Source organism: Oncorhynchus clarkii, chromosome 25 (genome assembly GCF_045791955.1).
Source record: "Oncorhynchus clarkii lewisi isolate Uvic-CL-2024 chromosome 25, UVic_Ocla_1.0, whole genome shotgun sequence".
NCBI classification, from domain to species: Eukaryota; Metazoa; Chordata; class Actinopteri; order Salmoniformes; family Salmonidae; genus Oncorhynchus; species Oncorhynchus clarkii.
In genome coordinates, this window is record NC_092171.1 from 35,997,900 (window position 1) to 36,012,317 (window position 14,418).

Sequence of the window (14,418 nt, forward strand, 5' to 3'; positions counted from 1 at the left end):
GTGTAAGCAGTTGGAAAAAACTGTAATCTTTCCATCACTCCATCTCTCCATCTCTCCATCACTGCATCTCTCCCTCTCTCTGTCATGCCACTCTCTCCATCTCTCCATCACTCCATCTCTCCATCACTCCATCTCTCCATCACTCCATCTCTCCATCACTTAATCTCTCCATCACTCCATCTCTCCATCTCTCTGTCATGCCACTCTCTCCATCTCTCTGTCATGCCACTCACTCCATCACTCCATCTCTCTGCCTATATTCTCTTTCCTGTGGCATTTGAATCTGCTTCTTTTGCACCCTCTATCCCAAACCTACAGGTAAGTCCATCCATGCCATGGTGCTGTGTAGCGTAGTGTAGTGTCTGCCTACAGTGTACTGTTTTATCTCTGCTTTTGCTCTCTCTCTCTGCCACTAATGCCTTTCTGTGCTGTTTGCATCTCTTCATGTGGCTTGCTTTCCTGGATAGTATGTTCCTCAAGATATAGAGCAAATGCTCCAGGTATGTTTGACAGAGACTCCTGTGACTTCCTCTTTGAATCTTACTTGCTGTAGTATTGGAATTTAATTTGGAAGGAGTAGTTCCACATGATGTTGTTTATTGGGAACTCTGTTGGGGTTGAGGGAGGATGAGTGATGATGCATTGTATAACCTGAATATGACTTGTTACAGAGAGAAGAACGGAAGGTTCTGAGGGAGCTGAAGGTGTGGCTGGAACAGTTGGAGAGAGACATGCTGCAAGTGCAGGGGGCAGAGGGCAACATCACCGACAAGTACCAGGTAATCTTGGAACCAATAACCACATCTCAAACTACATGTAGCTGGCTAATATTACGATAGATTAAGTACTAGGTCACCAGGGGGTGAAGAGGGAGGTGACATCGCTCCTAAAACTCCACAAGACTCTTTCTCAATTATCTTTCCTCAATTTCTTGTATGCTCATGTCCTCACTGAGGTGGAGAGAAGGCACTAGGAATCAAGGAACCACTATTAAGAACAGCCCATATCTGACAGCCCTGTGTTTCATGTGTTACATACTACCTCATTTATTTGTTTTGAAGGTTCCGTAACCAATGTTTCCTCTAAGTTGCGGGAGGGCGCGAAGTAGCCCCATGACTGCCACGCAGCTCCCCCATGACTGCCACGCAGCTCCCCCATGACTGCCACGCAGCTCCCCCATGACTGCCGCGCAGCTCCCCCATGACTGCCACGCAGCTCCCCCATGACTGCCACGCAGCTCCCCCATGACTGCCGCGCAGCTCCCCCATGACTGCCGCGCAGCTCCCCCATGACTGCCGCGCAGCTCCCCCATGACTGCCGCGCAGCTCCCCCATGACTGCCACGCAGCTCCCCCATGACTGCCGCGCAGCTCCCCCATGACTGCCGCGCAGCTCCCCCATGACTGCCACGCAGCTCCCCCATGACTGCCACGCAGCTCCCCCATGACTGCCGCGCAGCTCCCCCATGACTGCCACGCAGCTCCCCCATGACTGCCACGCAGCTCCCCCATGACTGCCGCGCAGCTCCCCCATGACTGCCGCGCAGCTCCCCCATGACTGCCGCGCAGCTCCCCCATGACTGCCGCGCAGCTCCCCCATGACTGCCACGCAGCTCCCCCATGACTGCCGCGCAGCTCCCCCATGACTGCCACGCAGCTCCCCCATGACTGCCGCGCAGCTCCCCCATGACTGCCGCGCAGCTCCCCCATGACTGCCGCGCAGCTCCCCCATGACTGCCGCGCAGCTCCCCCATGACTGCCGCGCAGCTCCCCCATGACTGCCGCGCAGCTCCCCGGGGACTGCGGCGTAGAAGAAATATCAATCCACAGAGAGAAGCATGAGATTGAACTTCACTCAACTTTCTAGAGTTTTCCCTGTTAGTTAACACTATCAACGATTCCCTTTACTGTGGAAATGTTGACCCAATCGACGAAATATGGGCTACTGTCAATATAACATTCCGAAACAAAACTAACTATGCAAGATATTTTGTTGTAGACAAAATGCATTGGTGTAGGATTCTATTGCATAGTGAGTTATTAGCCCAGTTATAGATAATGTGTAGTCAGCAGTAGGGCACAAAACATTTGTACATTTCTGGACATCTTTAAAAAGCGAATCAGGTAAACAGCTTATTTTTTGTCATAAAGGGGCAGTGTTGTATTTTGAAAGAGGCTTGAAAAAGCCAATGGGCAGAAGGTAGCATCATTTGTCTGATTTCCATGTTTCAATGTTATGGGATGCATGTTCTCCATTGCTTTTGATGGTAGGCCACTCTAGTAGACCTACATTATGATCAAATAGCCACAATAGCGTACTTGGCAGCTGTTAAAACTGTAACTCAAAGTGGGTACAGCCTCAGTGTTCACAGTAAACGCACGCTGGAAGGTGCACAGAATTTTCACAACGTTCAAGTTTGCGCTCAGCAGACCTGAAATTTGCTCAGTGACAGAATGTTTTTGAGGGAATATTGGTTGAAGCACCTCTAATACTTGTGTTTCTACTTTGCTTCAGGGCTTCAAGAGTTTCCGTGTGCAGTATGAGATAAAGATGAAGCAGACAGAGCCGCTGCTGCAGCCGGTACACAAAGATGGAAAGTTGTCTGTAGACCAGGCCCTGGTCAAGCAGGCGTGGGAACACATCTCTAGCACGGTGAGTCAGTGTATTACTGTCTGTGGACCCCTGCACAACTAGTCTGATCCATACTGCATGTCCTTTAGCCAACTCTTATGTACATCAATATTCCATCAGGCTTCTTCACAACCATCCCAAACAGGGTGCAGTAGGATTAATCCTACTGTAGTTCTGGATTATAATCCTACTTTAGTTCTGGATTAATCCATTTTATTACTGGATTAAATGTACTGCAGTTCTGGATTAATCTAACTGTAGTTCTGGATTAATCCTGCACTAATTATGGATTAATCCTACTGTAGTTCAGGATTAATCCTACTGTAGTTCTGAGTTAAACCTAATGTAGTTCTGGATTAAAAAGCATACTCTATGGAGAATCTCCATTGAATCAAGGAACGACTATTAAGAACAGCCCATATCTGACAGCCCTGTGTTTCATGTGTTATAGACTACCTCCATTATTTGTTTTGAAGGTTCTTGGGTCGTAACCAATGTTTCCTCTAAATTGCGGGAGGGCGCGAAGTAGCCCCATGACTGCCGCGCAGCTCCCCGGGGACTGCGGCATAGAAGAAATATCAGTCCACAGAGAGAAGCATGAGATTGAACTTCACTCAACTTTCTAGAGTTTTCCCTGTTAGTTAACACTATCAACGATTCCCTTTACTGTGGAAATGTTGACCCAATCGACGCAATACTGGCTACTTTCAATATAACATTCCGAAACAAAACAAACTATGCAAGACTTAGTTTGCAAAACTGGATTAATCCTACTGTAGTTCTGGATTAATCAATTTTATTACTGGATTAAATGTACTGCAGTTCTGGATTAATCCTACTGTAGTTCTGAGTTAAACCTAATGTAGTTCTGGATTAAAAAGCATACTCTATGGAGAATCTCCATTGAACTAGTTTTTTAGTCGAGGACTAGGCTTTATCTCTGTCTGGGAAACTGGCCCGAAGAGAGCATTATAAATAGACAATAACCTGTCAATAGGAAATTGTTATTCGTTTCCTGTAGACTTGTAATTTGCTGTGTGTTTATTAGTTAGACTAATACTTGCCCTTGCAAGGAAGAATGGGTCCCCAGAATTGTAGCTTTCATAATAAACTGAATGAGTGTTCAGTGAGGCGCAAGCCTTTGAATGAGTGCTCATTTAGAGGGGAGGAGAGTTTTGAAGAGAGTGGAACAGAGTGGGTTTTGTTCAGTTGATAGACTATTCTCTAATAGTTTGTTTGAGAGCAGAACATCACTGTGATCTGGAGTGGATGATTTTTGCTCACCATCTGCTTTTCGAACAGTGTGGTTCATGCTAATGTCTTGGTTGTACTGGTTGTTCTGGCTGTAATGGATGTCTATTTCAGGTCTTGGACTCATGGTTTGTCATGGTTGACATGGTTTGTCATGAATCTTGTCCGAGAGACAAAACTGAGTGATTTCCGCTAGAAAGGCCTGCTGCAAAATCCAAATAGTCTATTTTGTAAAAAATGTATGAAGACAAAAATGTGCTTTTTGGTCTTAATTTAAAGTTAGGGTTAGGCATTAGTGTTCGCAGTGTGGTTAAGGTTAGGTTTAAAATCAGATTTGATGACGTTATGACTGTGCCAGGTAGTGACCACTCTGCAGAGCTGCCTCCACCGCAAGATTCATGACAATGAATGCCAACCTGCCTCTTGGATTGGGGACCTGAAGAAGACCTGAGTGGTTGAAACAAATGTGTCACTAATAACCCACATGGAAGCATAGATTTCAGTGTGCAGAGTCTCTTTTTCCCAAATTTGTTGAAATAATTTTGATAACCAGCACCTGCTCAAAGACTTAGGATATGTAATATATACCTTTACTAGCTCCTGGACTGGCACATCCATCTGGATAAGTCGTTGCCTGGCCCCCTGGGGGTGATCGGAGCCTTGCTGCATCGAGCTGAGATCGCCCAGAGAGAGGAGATTCCCATCCAACAAGCCCATGAAGAGACAGCCAATGTGATCCAGAGGAAGCTAGAACAGCACAAGGTATTCAACAAGAGCAGATCCAATAATCCACATGGTTGTAAAACTATCCTTGGGTAGGCCTAGTAAGAAGGTACTGAAAATCCGACAATTTGTGATTTTGTTGGTTACATAAAACAACTGACAATTTTTACATAACAACTGACAATTTTATTTTTGATGTAGCACCAGAGTCTAAATGAGAACTCACATGGTTTGTTATCTACTGTGTGTGTGCACGTGTCTGACTGTGGATATGGGCATTTGTGTGTTGCAGGAGATCCTGAAGAACTTGGAGTCCCACAAACAGACGTTCCAGCAGATCCACCGAGAAAGATCAGTAAACGGGGTCCCTGTCCCCCCCGAACATCTCCAAGACATGGCTGAAAGGTCAGTCCTCCTTCAGTCAACTCTATCTCAGTGTTTACACTAATGTCTGGACAATTTTAGCCTGGTCCCAAATCCTATGGTCGTTGACTTGACAAACATAAGTTGACAAGACAGCACAAACATATCTGGGATGAATATGACATGAACGTATACAATTTTTTGTCTCTGTGTGTAGTTTGAAGGAAGTTGCTAACTAGCGTTAGCATGCTAGTAGATACCATAGACTTCCAGTCATTGCGCTAATGCTAGTTAGAATTGACTCGCGTAACTAACTCTATCTTCCTTCATACTGGTTGCAGAGACATAAAAATTGTATCCATATGTTCATCTGACTTCTTTGACAAAATCCCAAAGTATCCCTTTAAATAAGATAAGATTGATCAGTTTGATCAGAATATTGATTGATCTTCTACTTTTTACAACAGATTCAATTACGTGTCCACATCATCTTATGCCCACCTGATCAAACTGGAATTCTGGGAGATCAAGTACCGTCTGATGGCGTTCCTCATCCTGGCTGAGTCTAAGCTCAAGTCCTGGATCATCAAATATGGCCGCCGTGACTCTGTGGAACTACTGCTACAGAGCTACATTGTGAGTTGACCTTTTCATTCATCGCTACTGGTTTGTGGTAGCCAGGTGGTCCAGATCTGTTTGTGCTGTTTAGCCAACCTAATGTTTGACATGACAATGACCATAGGAGTTGGCAAGACATCACAAACAGATATCTAGGACCACCAAGCTAAGTTTGTGGACCTAGACAGCGTACATTTCTGGCCATAACATTTCCATGGATATTGTTCCAATTCTGTCCTCATGATAATTCCATGCTAATCTCACCATCATTCCCAATAGACCTTCATCGAGGGACACATGTTCTTCGAACAGTATGAGACAACATTTAAGGCACTCAGGCAATCTGCAGATGTCTACGTCAAGTCTGATGGTTCATGTAAGATTGTTTTTCTTTTCCTTGTTTTATCTCAGATGTAATTTGATTGATTGTATTGTCTATCAGAGACGGAACACATACAGAAATAACTGTTGATTTGAAATTCTAGGCATTAAGATCTGTAAGAAAGGTAAGTATAGATTCATTTGGTACTGATGAACAATAGGTAACATGATGCCCACGCTAGCCTTCGATTGACTGTGCACTAGTAGTTCACTGACTAAAAATCCAAGAAATCTGATATAACATCACAGTGCCTGTCTGTTTACTAACTACTCTATATTCTTCCTCAAAGACAATTACCTGTAAGACAATAACTCTTTGCATGATACAGTAACAAATACTCACAGTAGGTCTTTGAATGTGAAACACTGCAAATGAAAATTCCTTACTGTCTTGATTTATGTATTCAAGGTCCTCGAAACTTCACTCTACTGGGCTCTTTTAATAAGATCTTGAGTAATTTAGGAGGTGACCCAGTAAACCACAAGAAAATGATATGTCATGTTGAAGAGCGACCTAATTTCATTATGTTTCTTTCCAGCTGAGGAAGCGGAGGGTGTGGGTAAGTTCCTGTCGGATGCGTCGGCCCAGTGGAGAAACCTGTCGGTGGAGGTGCGTAGTGTCCGTAGCATGCTGGAGGAGGTCATCTCTAACTGGGAGAAGTACAGCAGTACGGTGGCCGGACTGCAGGCCTGGCTGGAGGACGCAGAGCAGATGCTCAACCAGTCAGAGAATGACAAACGGGTGAGCATGAGGCTAAACGTATCGGGAAGACCAAAACATATATTTATTCCATGTCAACAGCTGATGTTTTGACCATTGTGGGCATGGAATAAAGATAATCTCAGTTGACATTTTTACCTCCCTTTCCCTTCTTCTTATTGGATTGATGTGCTCTATGGGACATCATTGCCTGTGAAGCGCTGAGCCTACATACTCTTCCTTACTGTGTAGACACCTACAACGTCATCAAAACTGACTGTTGGCCCCTTTAAATAATCTTCTACATTTACAAACTGTTGCTATCAATTGTGTAGAGTTTGAGTTTTTCTCCTTTCGCCCCCCCCCCCCCCCCAGGACTTCTTCCGGAACCTTCCTCACTGGATCCAGCAGCACCTGGACATGAACGATGCAGGGAACTTCCTGATTGAGACGTGCGATGAGACCGTCTCCAGAGACCTGAAGCAGCAGCTGCTCATTCTCAACGGGAGGTGGAGGGAGCTGTTTGTTAAAGTCAAACATGTAAATTAGTTTAAAATCTCCTGTTTTCTGCACACCTAGATTATGATTATTAAGAAGCATCCCACACGATTGGCCTTGAAACATGGCTGTGGACTCCTAGATGCCATAGGAGCCTATAGCCATGCCTCAGGGCTAACCACTAGATAGATACAATTCTTAGGCTGTAAAACTCGGGTGTCATAAAATATCTCTGCGTCACTTTATAAGCACAGCTCAAATCATAAAGAAAAGCTTGTCATCATTATTATTCCCTGCTCCTCTGTTTCCATGGCAGTATGCTAGAGTGGACGAGGTGGACAAGTGGAAGCAGGACTATCAGGACTGTATCGCTACTCTCAAAACTTTTATGAATGCAACCAACGACAAGATGACCGCCCCTGTCCAAGTGTCCTTCCTGAACGTCAGGACATTCGTTCAAGATGTTGAGGTACAGAACGTACACAGGGCTTTTCTATCAAACTTGAATGAACTCTCTATAAAGTGTTCAGCTTGGCTCACAGTGTTACGATGTCTATCAATCACATATTCACTAAGCATTTCAGAATAGAGGTGCTGCTCTACAATCAGGTCCTCCCTGTCATTTGATTCATTCTGATCTAAAAGCGCAAAACCAAGCTGACAAGGTCCAAATCTGTCGTTCTGCCCCTGAACAGGCAGTTAACCCACTGTTCCTAGGCCGTCATTGAAAATAAGAATTTGTTCTTAACTGACTTGCCTAGTTAAATAAAGGTAAAATAAAAAAATAAAAAAACTGATCTGAGATCAGCAGCTACTCTGAGACGCCTTTGTGAATACGGGCCTTGGTAAAAGTAAGGAAAAGAGTACCCATGTTTGATCTATATTCACTACATCCTTCCAGGACATCAAGAACAAGGTCCCGGCCATGGAGGCAGCCTGTAAGACAGCCAGCCGCACCGCCCAGCTGCTGGTCAAAGACACGCCCGCGGAGGAGGTCTCTACCATGCTGGCTGTCATGGCTTCTATCAAGGAGGAGATGAGCAAGGTGACCATACGTCTCCATCTCACCTGTTCCTGTTTGAATTCTTAGGTTAAAAGTTGGCTAAACACAAAAAGACAATGCCCACATGTTGATGACTTTTTGCAAATCCTATCAGTTTTCCACGTCATCACATTGTCTTTCTGACCAGCCATCTTTAGTATAGTCCGCTCCAGATGGCATTACCCCCATGACCTCCTACCCCCTGTCCTCCCATCAGATAAAGGAGCGGTCTCTGCCGCTGCTACGGGATGCCCAGTCCCTGCTGCCTGCTCTGGAGGAGATGGAGAAGAACATCACAGGGTTCTACCAGGCCCTGGAGAAGGCCAGCCGCATCACTTGCTCCAGGGACTCGGAGGCCCATGGGGACTTCAAACAGAAATGCCAGGTGACACATTACATCACACATTCTTACCCAGAGTGACTTACAGTTTGACTTGGGTAGGAGCTCACCGGAGCTGAAAACTGGCACCTCAAATGTTCTACTGCTTGAGCTCCTGTTCCTCTTATATAATATTAGCTCAAAAGTATTGTGGAGATCCTGCTCCTAAATATAAACAGTACCAAAATCAAATCAAATGTATTTATATAGCCCTTCGTACATCAGCTGATATCTCAAAGTGCTGTACAGAAACCCAGCCTAAAACCCCAAACAGCAAGCAATGCAGGTGTAGAAGCACGGTGTTCTATTACTGTAACGAGTATCAGAACCTATTTCAGTCCAAGTCAATAATTTAACGTTTTAGTCATTTAGCAGACGCTCATATCCAGAGCAACTTACAGGAGCAATTAGGGTTAAGTGCCTTGCTCAAGAGCACACCTGCAGATTTTTCACCTGGTCGGCTCTGGGATTCGAACCAGCAACCTTTCGGTTACTGGCCCAAAGGTCTCAACCGCTACCTGCCTGACGCTAGGCTACCTGCCCACACACTCATTCTTATTAACACAATGTCTCTTCACACTTCACTGCCTCCTCTTTCTCCAGGAGCTGGTGACCTTCACCCAGAGCTGTAAGAAGTGTCTGACTGTGATAGAGAATAACCATCAGAGTGTCCAGAGAACCCTGGACAGCAGTAAGACCCTACAGCACCTGGACATGGCCCTGCTGCAGAAGAGAGTCGCCGACCTCCAGGCCTCCTCACAGGTACAGTACCATAACACAACGCTTAATGGGTTGTGTGTAACAGTTTGATAGTGTAAATGATTGAAAGAGGGAACATCAATCAATCAATCAACCAATCAATCAATCATTGGGCTTTGATAGAGGATAATAATGTGAAGAAGACAGAATGACGTAGCTGCCTTCTAGCGCATGTTCATTTCACATCAATTCAAAATAACTTGTGTGAAGGACAGTTGTGTGTTGGGTGATGAGAATTGCTTGTGAGTATGTCTGTATTTGTGTATCCCAGGCAATGATCAACGAGTCTACTGAGTGGAAGAATCACGTGGAGGTCAACAGCAACTTAATGAAGAGGTTTGATGAGTCCCGTGGCGAGCTGGAGAAGGTGCTGAAAGTCGCTCAGGCTTTTCTAAATGAGAGAGGCAACCCAGAAGATCTGCTAAAAAGACACACGGTAAGAGCAAAAGCTTGCATCATGGCTAGGACCATAGTTTTAGACTGTATTTTATCTGGACAATCCAGATCTAACAATGACCATAGGACTTGGCTGTGTAGCACAACAGATCTGGACCAGGCTAGTGTCGTGTCTTTGGCTATGCCGGATTAAGTGATATGACATGATATTCTATAAAATAATTTCTCCGTAATTAATATTAATATTACCTGATTGAGCTAATCATGTAAATGTAATGAACTAGAGAGTCGGGGCACCACAAAATAATATTTATAGAGCTGTTATCTTCCGAATAAACTCTTAAAGACCTAGTACTATTTTACATCAATAGCAGTCAATATTAATTGTCACCTTAATTCAGTCTCATCTGAAAGTTGTAAATTCATGGTTATCTTCACGAACCCTGGCTAACAAGTTGATTCAGCAATACAAAATTGAGTTTAATTATTTATTTACTAAATACCTAACTATTCACACAGAATTACACATACACATAAATAATCATAACTTGATTACAAATTACGTCATAAAGGAAAACGTCCCTAGCGGGCGGAACAGATATGACAGCTTGTTACACAAAAGAAAAGGGGCTGGGTTTGAGTGAAAGAGCATGAAGACTGAGGAACAAAGGGCGAAGCTGTGCTATCGTAAATACAGTATCTTATGCATTCTAAATTACCGCCCATTTGGAAAAGGAAAATGCAATAAATATTTACTCTGAGCTCCGCTTCGGTAGGTTGGTGGTAGATGGAAGGCAGTGTTGCCCAACCGAGTCCTTTGTCCTTTGAAGAATGTCTCTGCTGGTAAATTGGATACGTTGTAGTAACGTCGTTGTGTGGTAGACGGAATACTCTGTCTGTTCATTCCTATCCTGCGTTTGCAGCTGCTGTTGCTAACTCAACGGCTAGGAGGTATCACTTCTGTAGTGAATAAGAGTTCAACGTTCATACCATTCGCAACCAAAGCTCACGCTGATGTTGGCTTCATTCTGTACCATTCTGACATCGGACCGTCGTCCACACATCCTCGGAACAGGAGGTTATATTGTCGTCAAGGTTTTATATAGGAAGGGAGAGGAGGGCGTGATTGAAAAGTTTTATAGCCCATGTCCCTTCACAGGGGCGGGCCACTGATTGAGCAGAGCCCTAACCTTATAAAAATCTAATTCTCACATTTTAGAAGCTAAAATCACATTTCATCAGATCACGAGTAATTTCATATTCAAACATTTAAATTGAACAACAATTCCATGTGAATCCAATAACTCTGATGTGTAGACTTTCCACTGTAGAGTTTATGTCATCTTATCATTGATGAGAATGTCTCAGATGACAACCGAACTGACATCATATTCACAAGTACCACCGCATATGTTCAATTGGTCAGATTACCAGACTATAGTTAATTTCCCCCCACCTTCTGATGTTCCCAGAATCTCTATGTTAACCAAGGTGTTTGCAAATGTAACATCAACAGGGTAGAGAGAGGAAAAAGGGGGGAAGAGGTATTTATGACTGTCATAAACCTACCCCCAAGCCAAAGTCATGACACTAGTCTGGACTGGGGATTCAGTAGAGAAGCACAAGGGGAGGAGGTGTAGAGTCATGTGGACATTGTGACAATCTCAGTGAGACATCTCTGTCAATGTTTGCAGGAGTTCTTTGGGAAGCTGGACCAGCAGGTCCTCGATGCGTTCCTGAAGACTTGTGATGAACTGACAGACACAGTGCCTAGGGAGGAGCAGCAGAGTCTGCAGGAGACAGTCAGGAAACTGCACAAACACTGGAAGGTTAGTGCCATGTTGACAGAAAGGTAATGTACTAGCATAATCATTCAAAGCCTTCAATTGTAGAAATAGTATCTTTTCACAGTTCCAAGATCCAAGTATTCTTATCACATTCCCCTTCAATGTCTTGTGCACTTTGTCGGTCCTGAATATGACTGTCACATCTTGTTTTCATCGTATAGTAATATAATATTTTCAGGTTAAGAGTGAGACTGAAAGAGTTCCTAACTCCCTCTCTCCTTCCCCCCTCTCAGGATGTCCAGACAGAGGCTCCCTACCACCTGCTTCATCTGAAGGTAGAGGTGGAACGGAGCAAGCTAATGGTCTCCATGCAGGAGTGTCAGTCAGAGCTGACCAGAGAGAACAGACACCTGGTTGGCATGGGGAGTGAGAGGCTGATCAAGGAACACAGGGTGAGACTAGCTGTGTCAGGTTGATGGTTGTGGTATCTATCCTGATCTGATATGAGTGATGGGTGATGCTCTCTATCCTGATCTGATAGGAGTGATGGCTGTGGTCTCTATCCTGAACTGATAGGAGTGATGGCTGTAGTCTCTATCGGTCATTCCATGGTGCAACTGAGTTTACTTTGCCATGATCACATGATCTAGCCCAGTGGTTTTTATAGTCCCGTACCCCTTCAAACATTCAACCTCCAGCTGCGTACCCCCTCTAGCACCAGGGTCAGCGCACTCTCAAATGTTGTTTTTTGCCATCATTGTAAGCCTGCCACACACACACACTATACAATACATTTATTAAACATAATAATGAGTGTGAGTTTTTGTCACAACCCGGCTCGTGGGAAGTGACAAAGAGGTCTTATAGGACCAGGGCACAAATAATAATATAATAATAATAATCAATAATCATCTCTTTTTTTAACCATCTTACATATAAAACCTTATTTGTTAATCGAAAATTGTGAATAACTCACCACAGCTTAATGAGAAGGGTGTTCTTGAAAGGATGCTCATAACTCTGCAATGTTGGGTTGTATTGGAGAAAGTCTCAATCTTAAATCATTTTCTACACAGCCTGTGTCTGTATTTAGTTTTCATGCTAGTGAGGGCCGAGAATCCACTCTCACATAGGTACGCGGTTGCAAAGGGCATCAGTGTCTTAACAGCGCAATTTGCCAAGGCAGGATACTCTGAGTGCAGCCCAATCCAGAAATCTGTCAGTGGCTTCTGATTAAATTCAATTTTCACAACCGTTTGTTGCAATTTCAATGAGTCTCTCTTGTTCAGATATCGGTAAGTGGACTGGAGGCAGGGCATGAAAGGGATAACGAATCCAGTTGTATGACTAGTCCGTTTCGGGAAAGTACCTGCTTAATTGCGCACACATTTGACATTGTCGGTAAGCTTGAGTTAATTTGCACACAAAAACTCATATAATGATGGAAAGACCTGTGTGCTGTCCTTGTTAATGCAGACAGAGAAGAGCTCTAACTTCTTAATCATAGCCTCAATTTTGTCCCGCACATTGAATATACAGTGGGGAGAACAAGTATTTGAGACACAGCCGATTTTGCAGGTTTTCCTACTTACAAAGCATGTAAAGGTCTGTAATTTTGATCATAGGTACACTTCAACTGTGAGAGATGGAATCTAAAACAAAAATCCAGAAAATCACATTGTATGATTTTTAAGTAATGAATTTGCATTTTATTGCATGACATACAGTGCGGCAAACAAGTATTTAGTCAGCCACCAATTGTGCAAGTTCTCCCACTTAAAAAGATGAGAGAGGCCTATAATTTTCATCATAGGTACACTTCAACTATGACAAAATGAGAGAAAAAAAGCCAGAAAATCACATTGTAGGATTTTTTATGAATTTATTTGCAAATTATGGTGGAAAATAAGTATTTGGTCACCTACAAACAAGCAAGATTTCTGGCTCTCACAGACCTGTAACTTCTTCTTTAAGAGGCTCCTCTGTCCTCCACTCGTTACCTGTATTAATGGCACCTGTTTAAACTTGTTATCAGTATAAAAGACACCTGTCCACAACCTCAAACAGTCACACTCCAAACTCCACTATGGCCAAGACCAAAGAGCTGTCAAAGGACACCAGAAACAAAATTGTAGACCTGCACCAGGCTGGGAAGACTGAATTTGCAATAGGTAAGCAGCTTGGTTTGAAGAAATCAACTGTGGGAGCAATTATTAGGAAATGGAAGACATACAAGACCACTGATAATCTCCCTCGATCTGGGGCTCCATGCAAGATCTCACCCCGTGGGGTCAAAATGATCACAAGAACGGTGAGCAAAAATCCCAGAACCACACGGGGGGACCTAGTGAATGACCTGCAGAGAGCTGGGACCTAAGTAACAAAGCCTACCATCAGTAACACACTACGCCGCCAGGGACTCAAATCCTGCAGTGCCAGACGTGTCCCCCTGCTTAAGCCAGGACATGTCCAGGCCTGTCCAGGCCTATCTGTTTGCTAGAGAGCATTTGGATGATCCAGAAGAAGATTGGGAGAATGTCATATGGTCAGATGAAACCAAAATATAACTTTTTGGTAAAAACTCAACTCGTCGTGTTTGGAGGACAAAGAATGCTGAGTTGCATCCAAAGAACACCATACCTACTGTGAAGCATGGGGGTGGAAACATCATGCCTTGGGGCTGTTTTTCTGCAAAGGGACCAGGACGACTGATCCGTGTAAAGGAAAGAATGAATGGGGCCATGTATCGTGAACTTTTGAGTGAAAACCTCCTTCCATCAGCAAGGGCATTGAAGATGAAACGTGGCTGGGTCTTTCAGCATGACAATGATCCCAAACACACCGCCTGGGCAACGAAGGAGTGGCTTCGTAAGAAGCATTTCAAGGTGGCC

General features: G+C 44.1%; 1 protein-coding gene across 1 annotated transcript in view; it reads left to right on the top strand.

Annotated features, from left to right (window-relative positions):
* Positions 1–14,418, top strand: part of LOC139384189 (nesprin-1-like) — a 170,882-nt gene that overhangs the window by 47,246 nt on the left and 109,218 nt on the right. The window contains exons 10-25 of the mRNA XM_071128908.1: positions 468–500; positions 672–779; positions 2,514–2,651; positions 4,479–4,643; positions 4,897–5,009; positions 5,435–5,603; positions 5,865–5,961; positions 6,506–6,708; positions 7,042–7,206; positions 7,481–7,633; positions 8,066–8,209; positions 8,424–8,591; positions 9,189–9,347; positions 9,616–9,780; positions 11,435–11,569; positions 11,821–11,979. Coding sequence (XP_070985009.1) covers positions 468–500; positions 672–779; positions 2,514–2,651; positions 4,479–4,643; positions 4,897–5,009; positions 5,435–5,603; positions 5,865–5,961; positions 6,506–6,708; positions 7,042–7,206; positions 7,481–7,633; positions 8,066–8,209; positions 8,424–8,591; positions 9,189–9,347; positions 9,616–9,780; positions 11,435–11,569; positions 11,821–11,979 — 2,274 coding nt within the window. The remainder of the gene's footprint in view (positions 1–467; positions 501–671; positions 780–2,513; positions 2,652–4,478; positions 4,644–4,896; positions 5,010–5,434; positions 5,604–5,864; positions 5,962–6,505; positions 6,709–7,041; positions 7,207–7,480; positions 7,634–8,065; positions 8,210–8,423; positions 8,592–9,188; positions 9,348–9,615; positions 9,781–11,434; positions 11,570–11,820; positions 11,980–14,418) is intronic.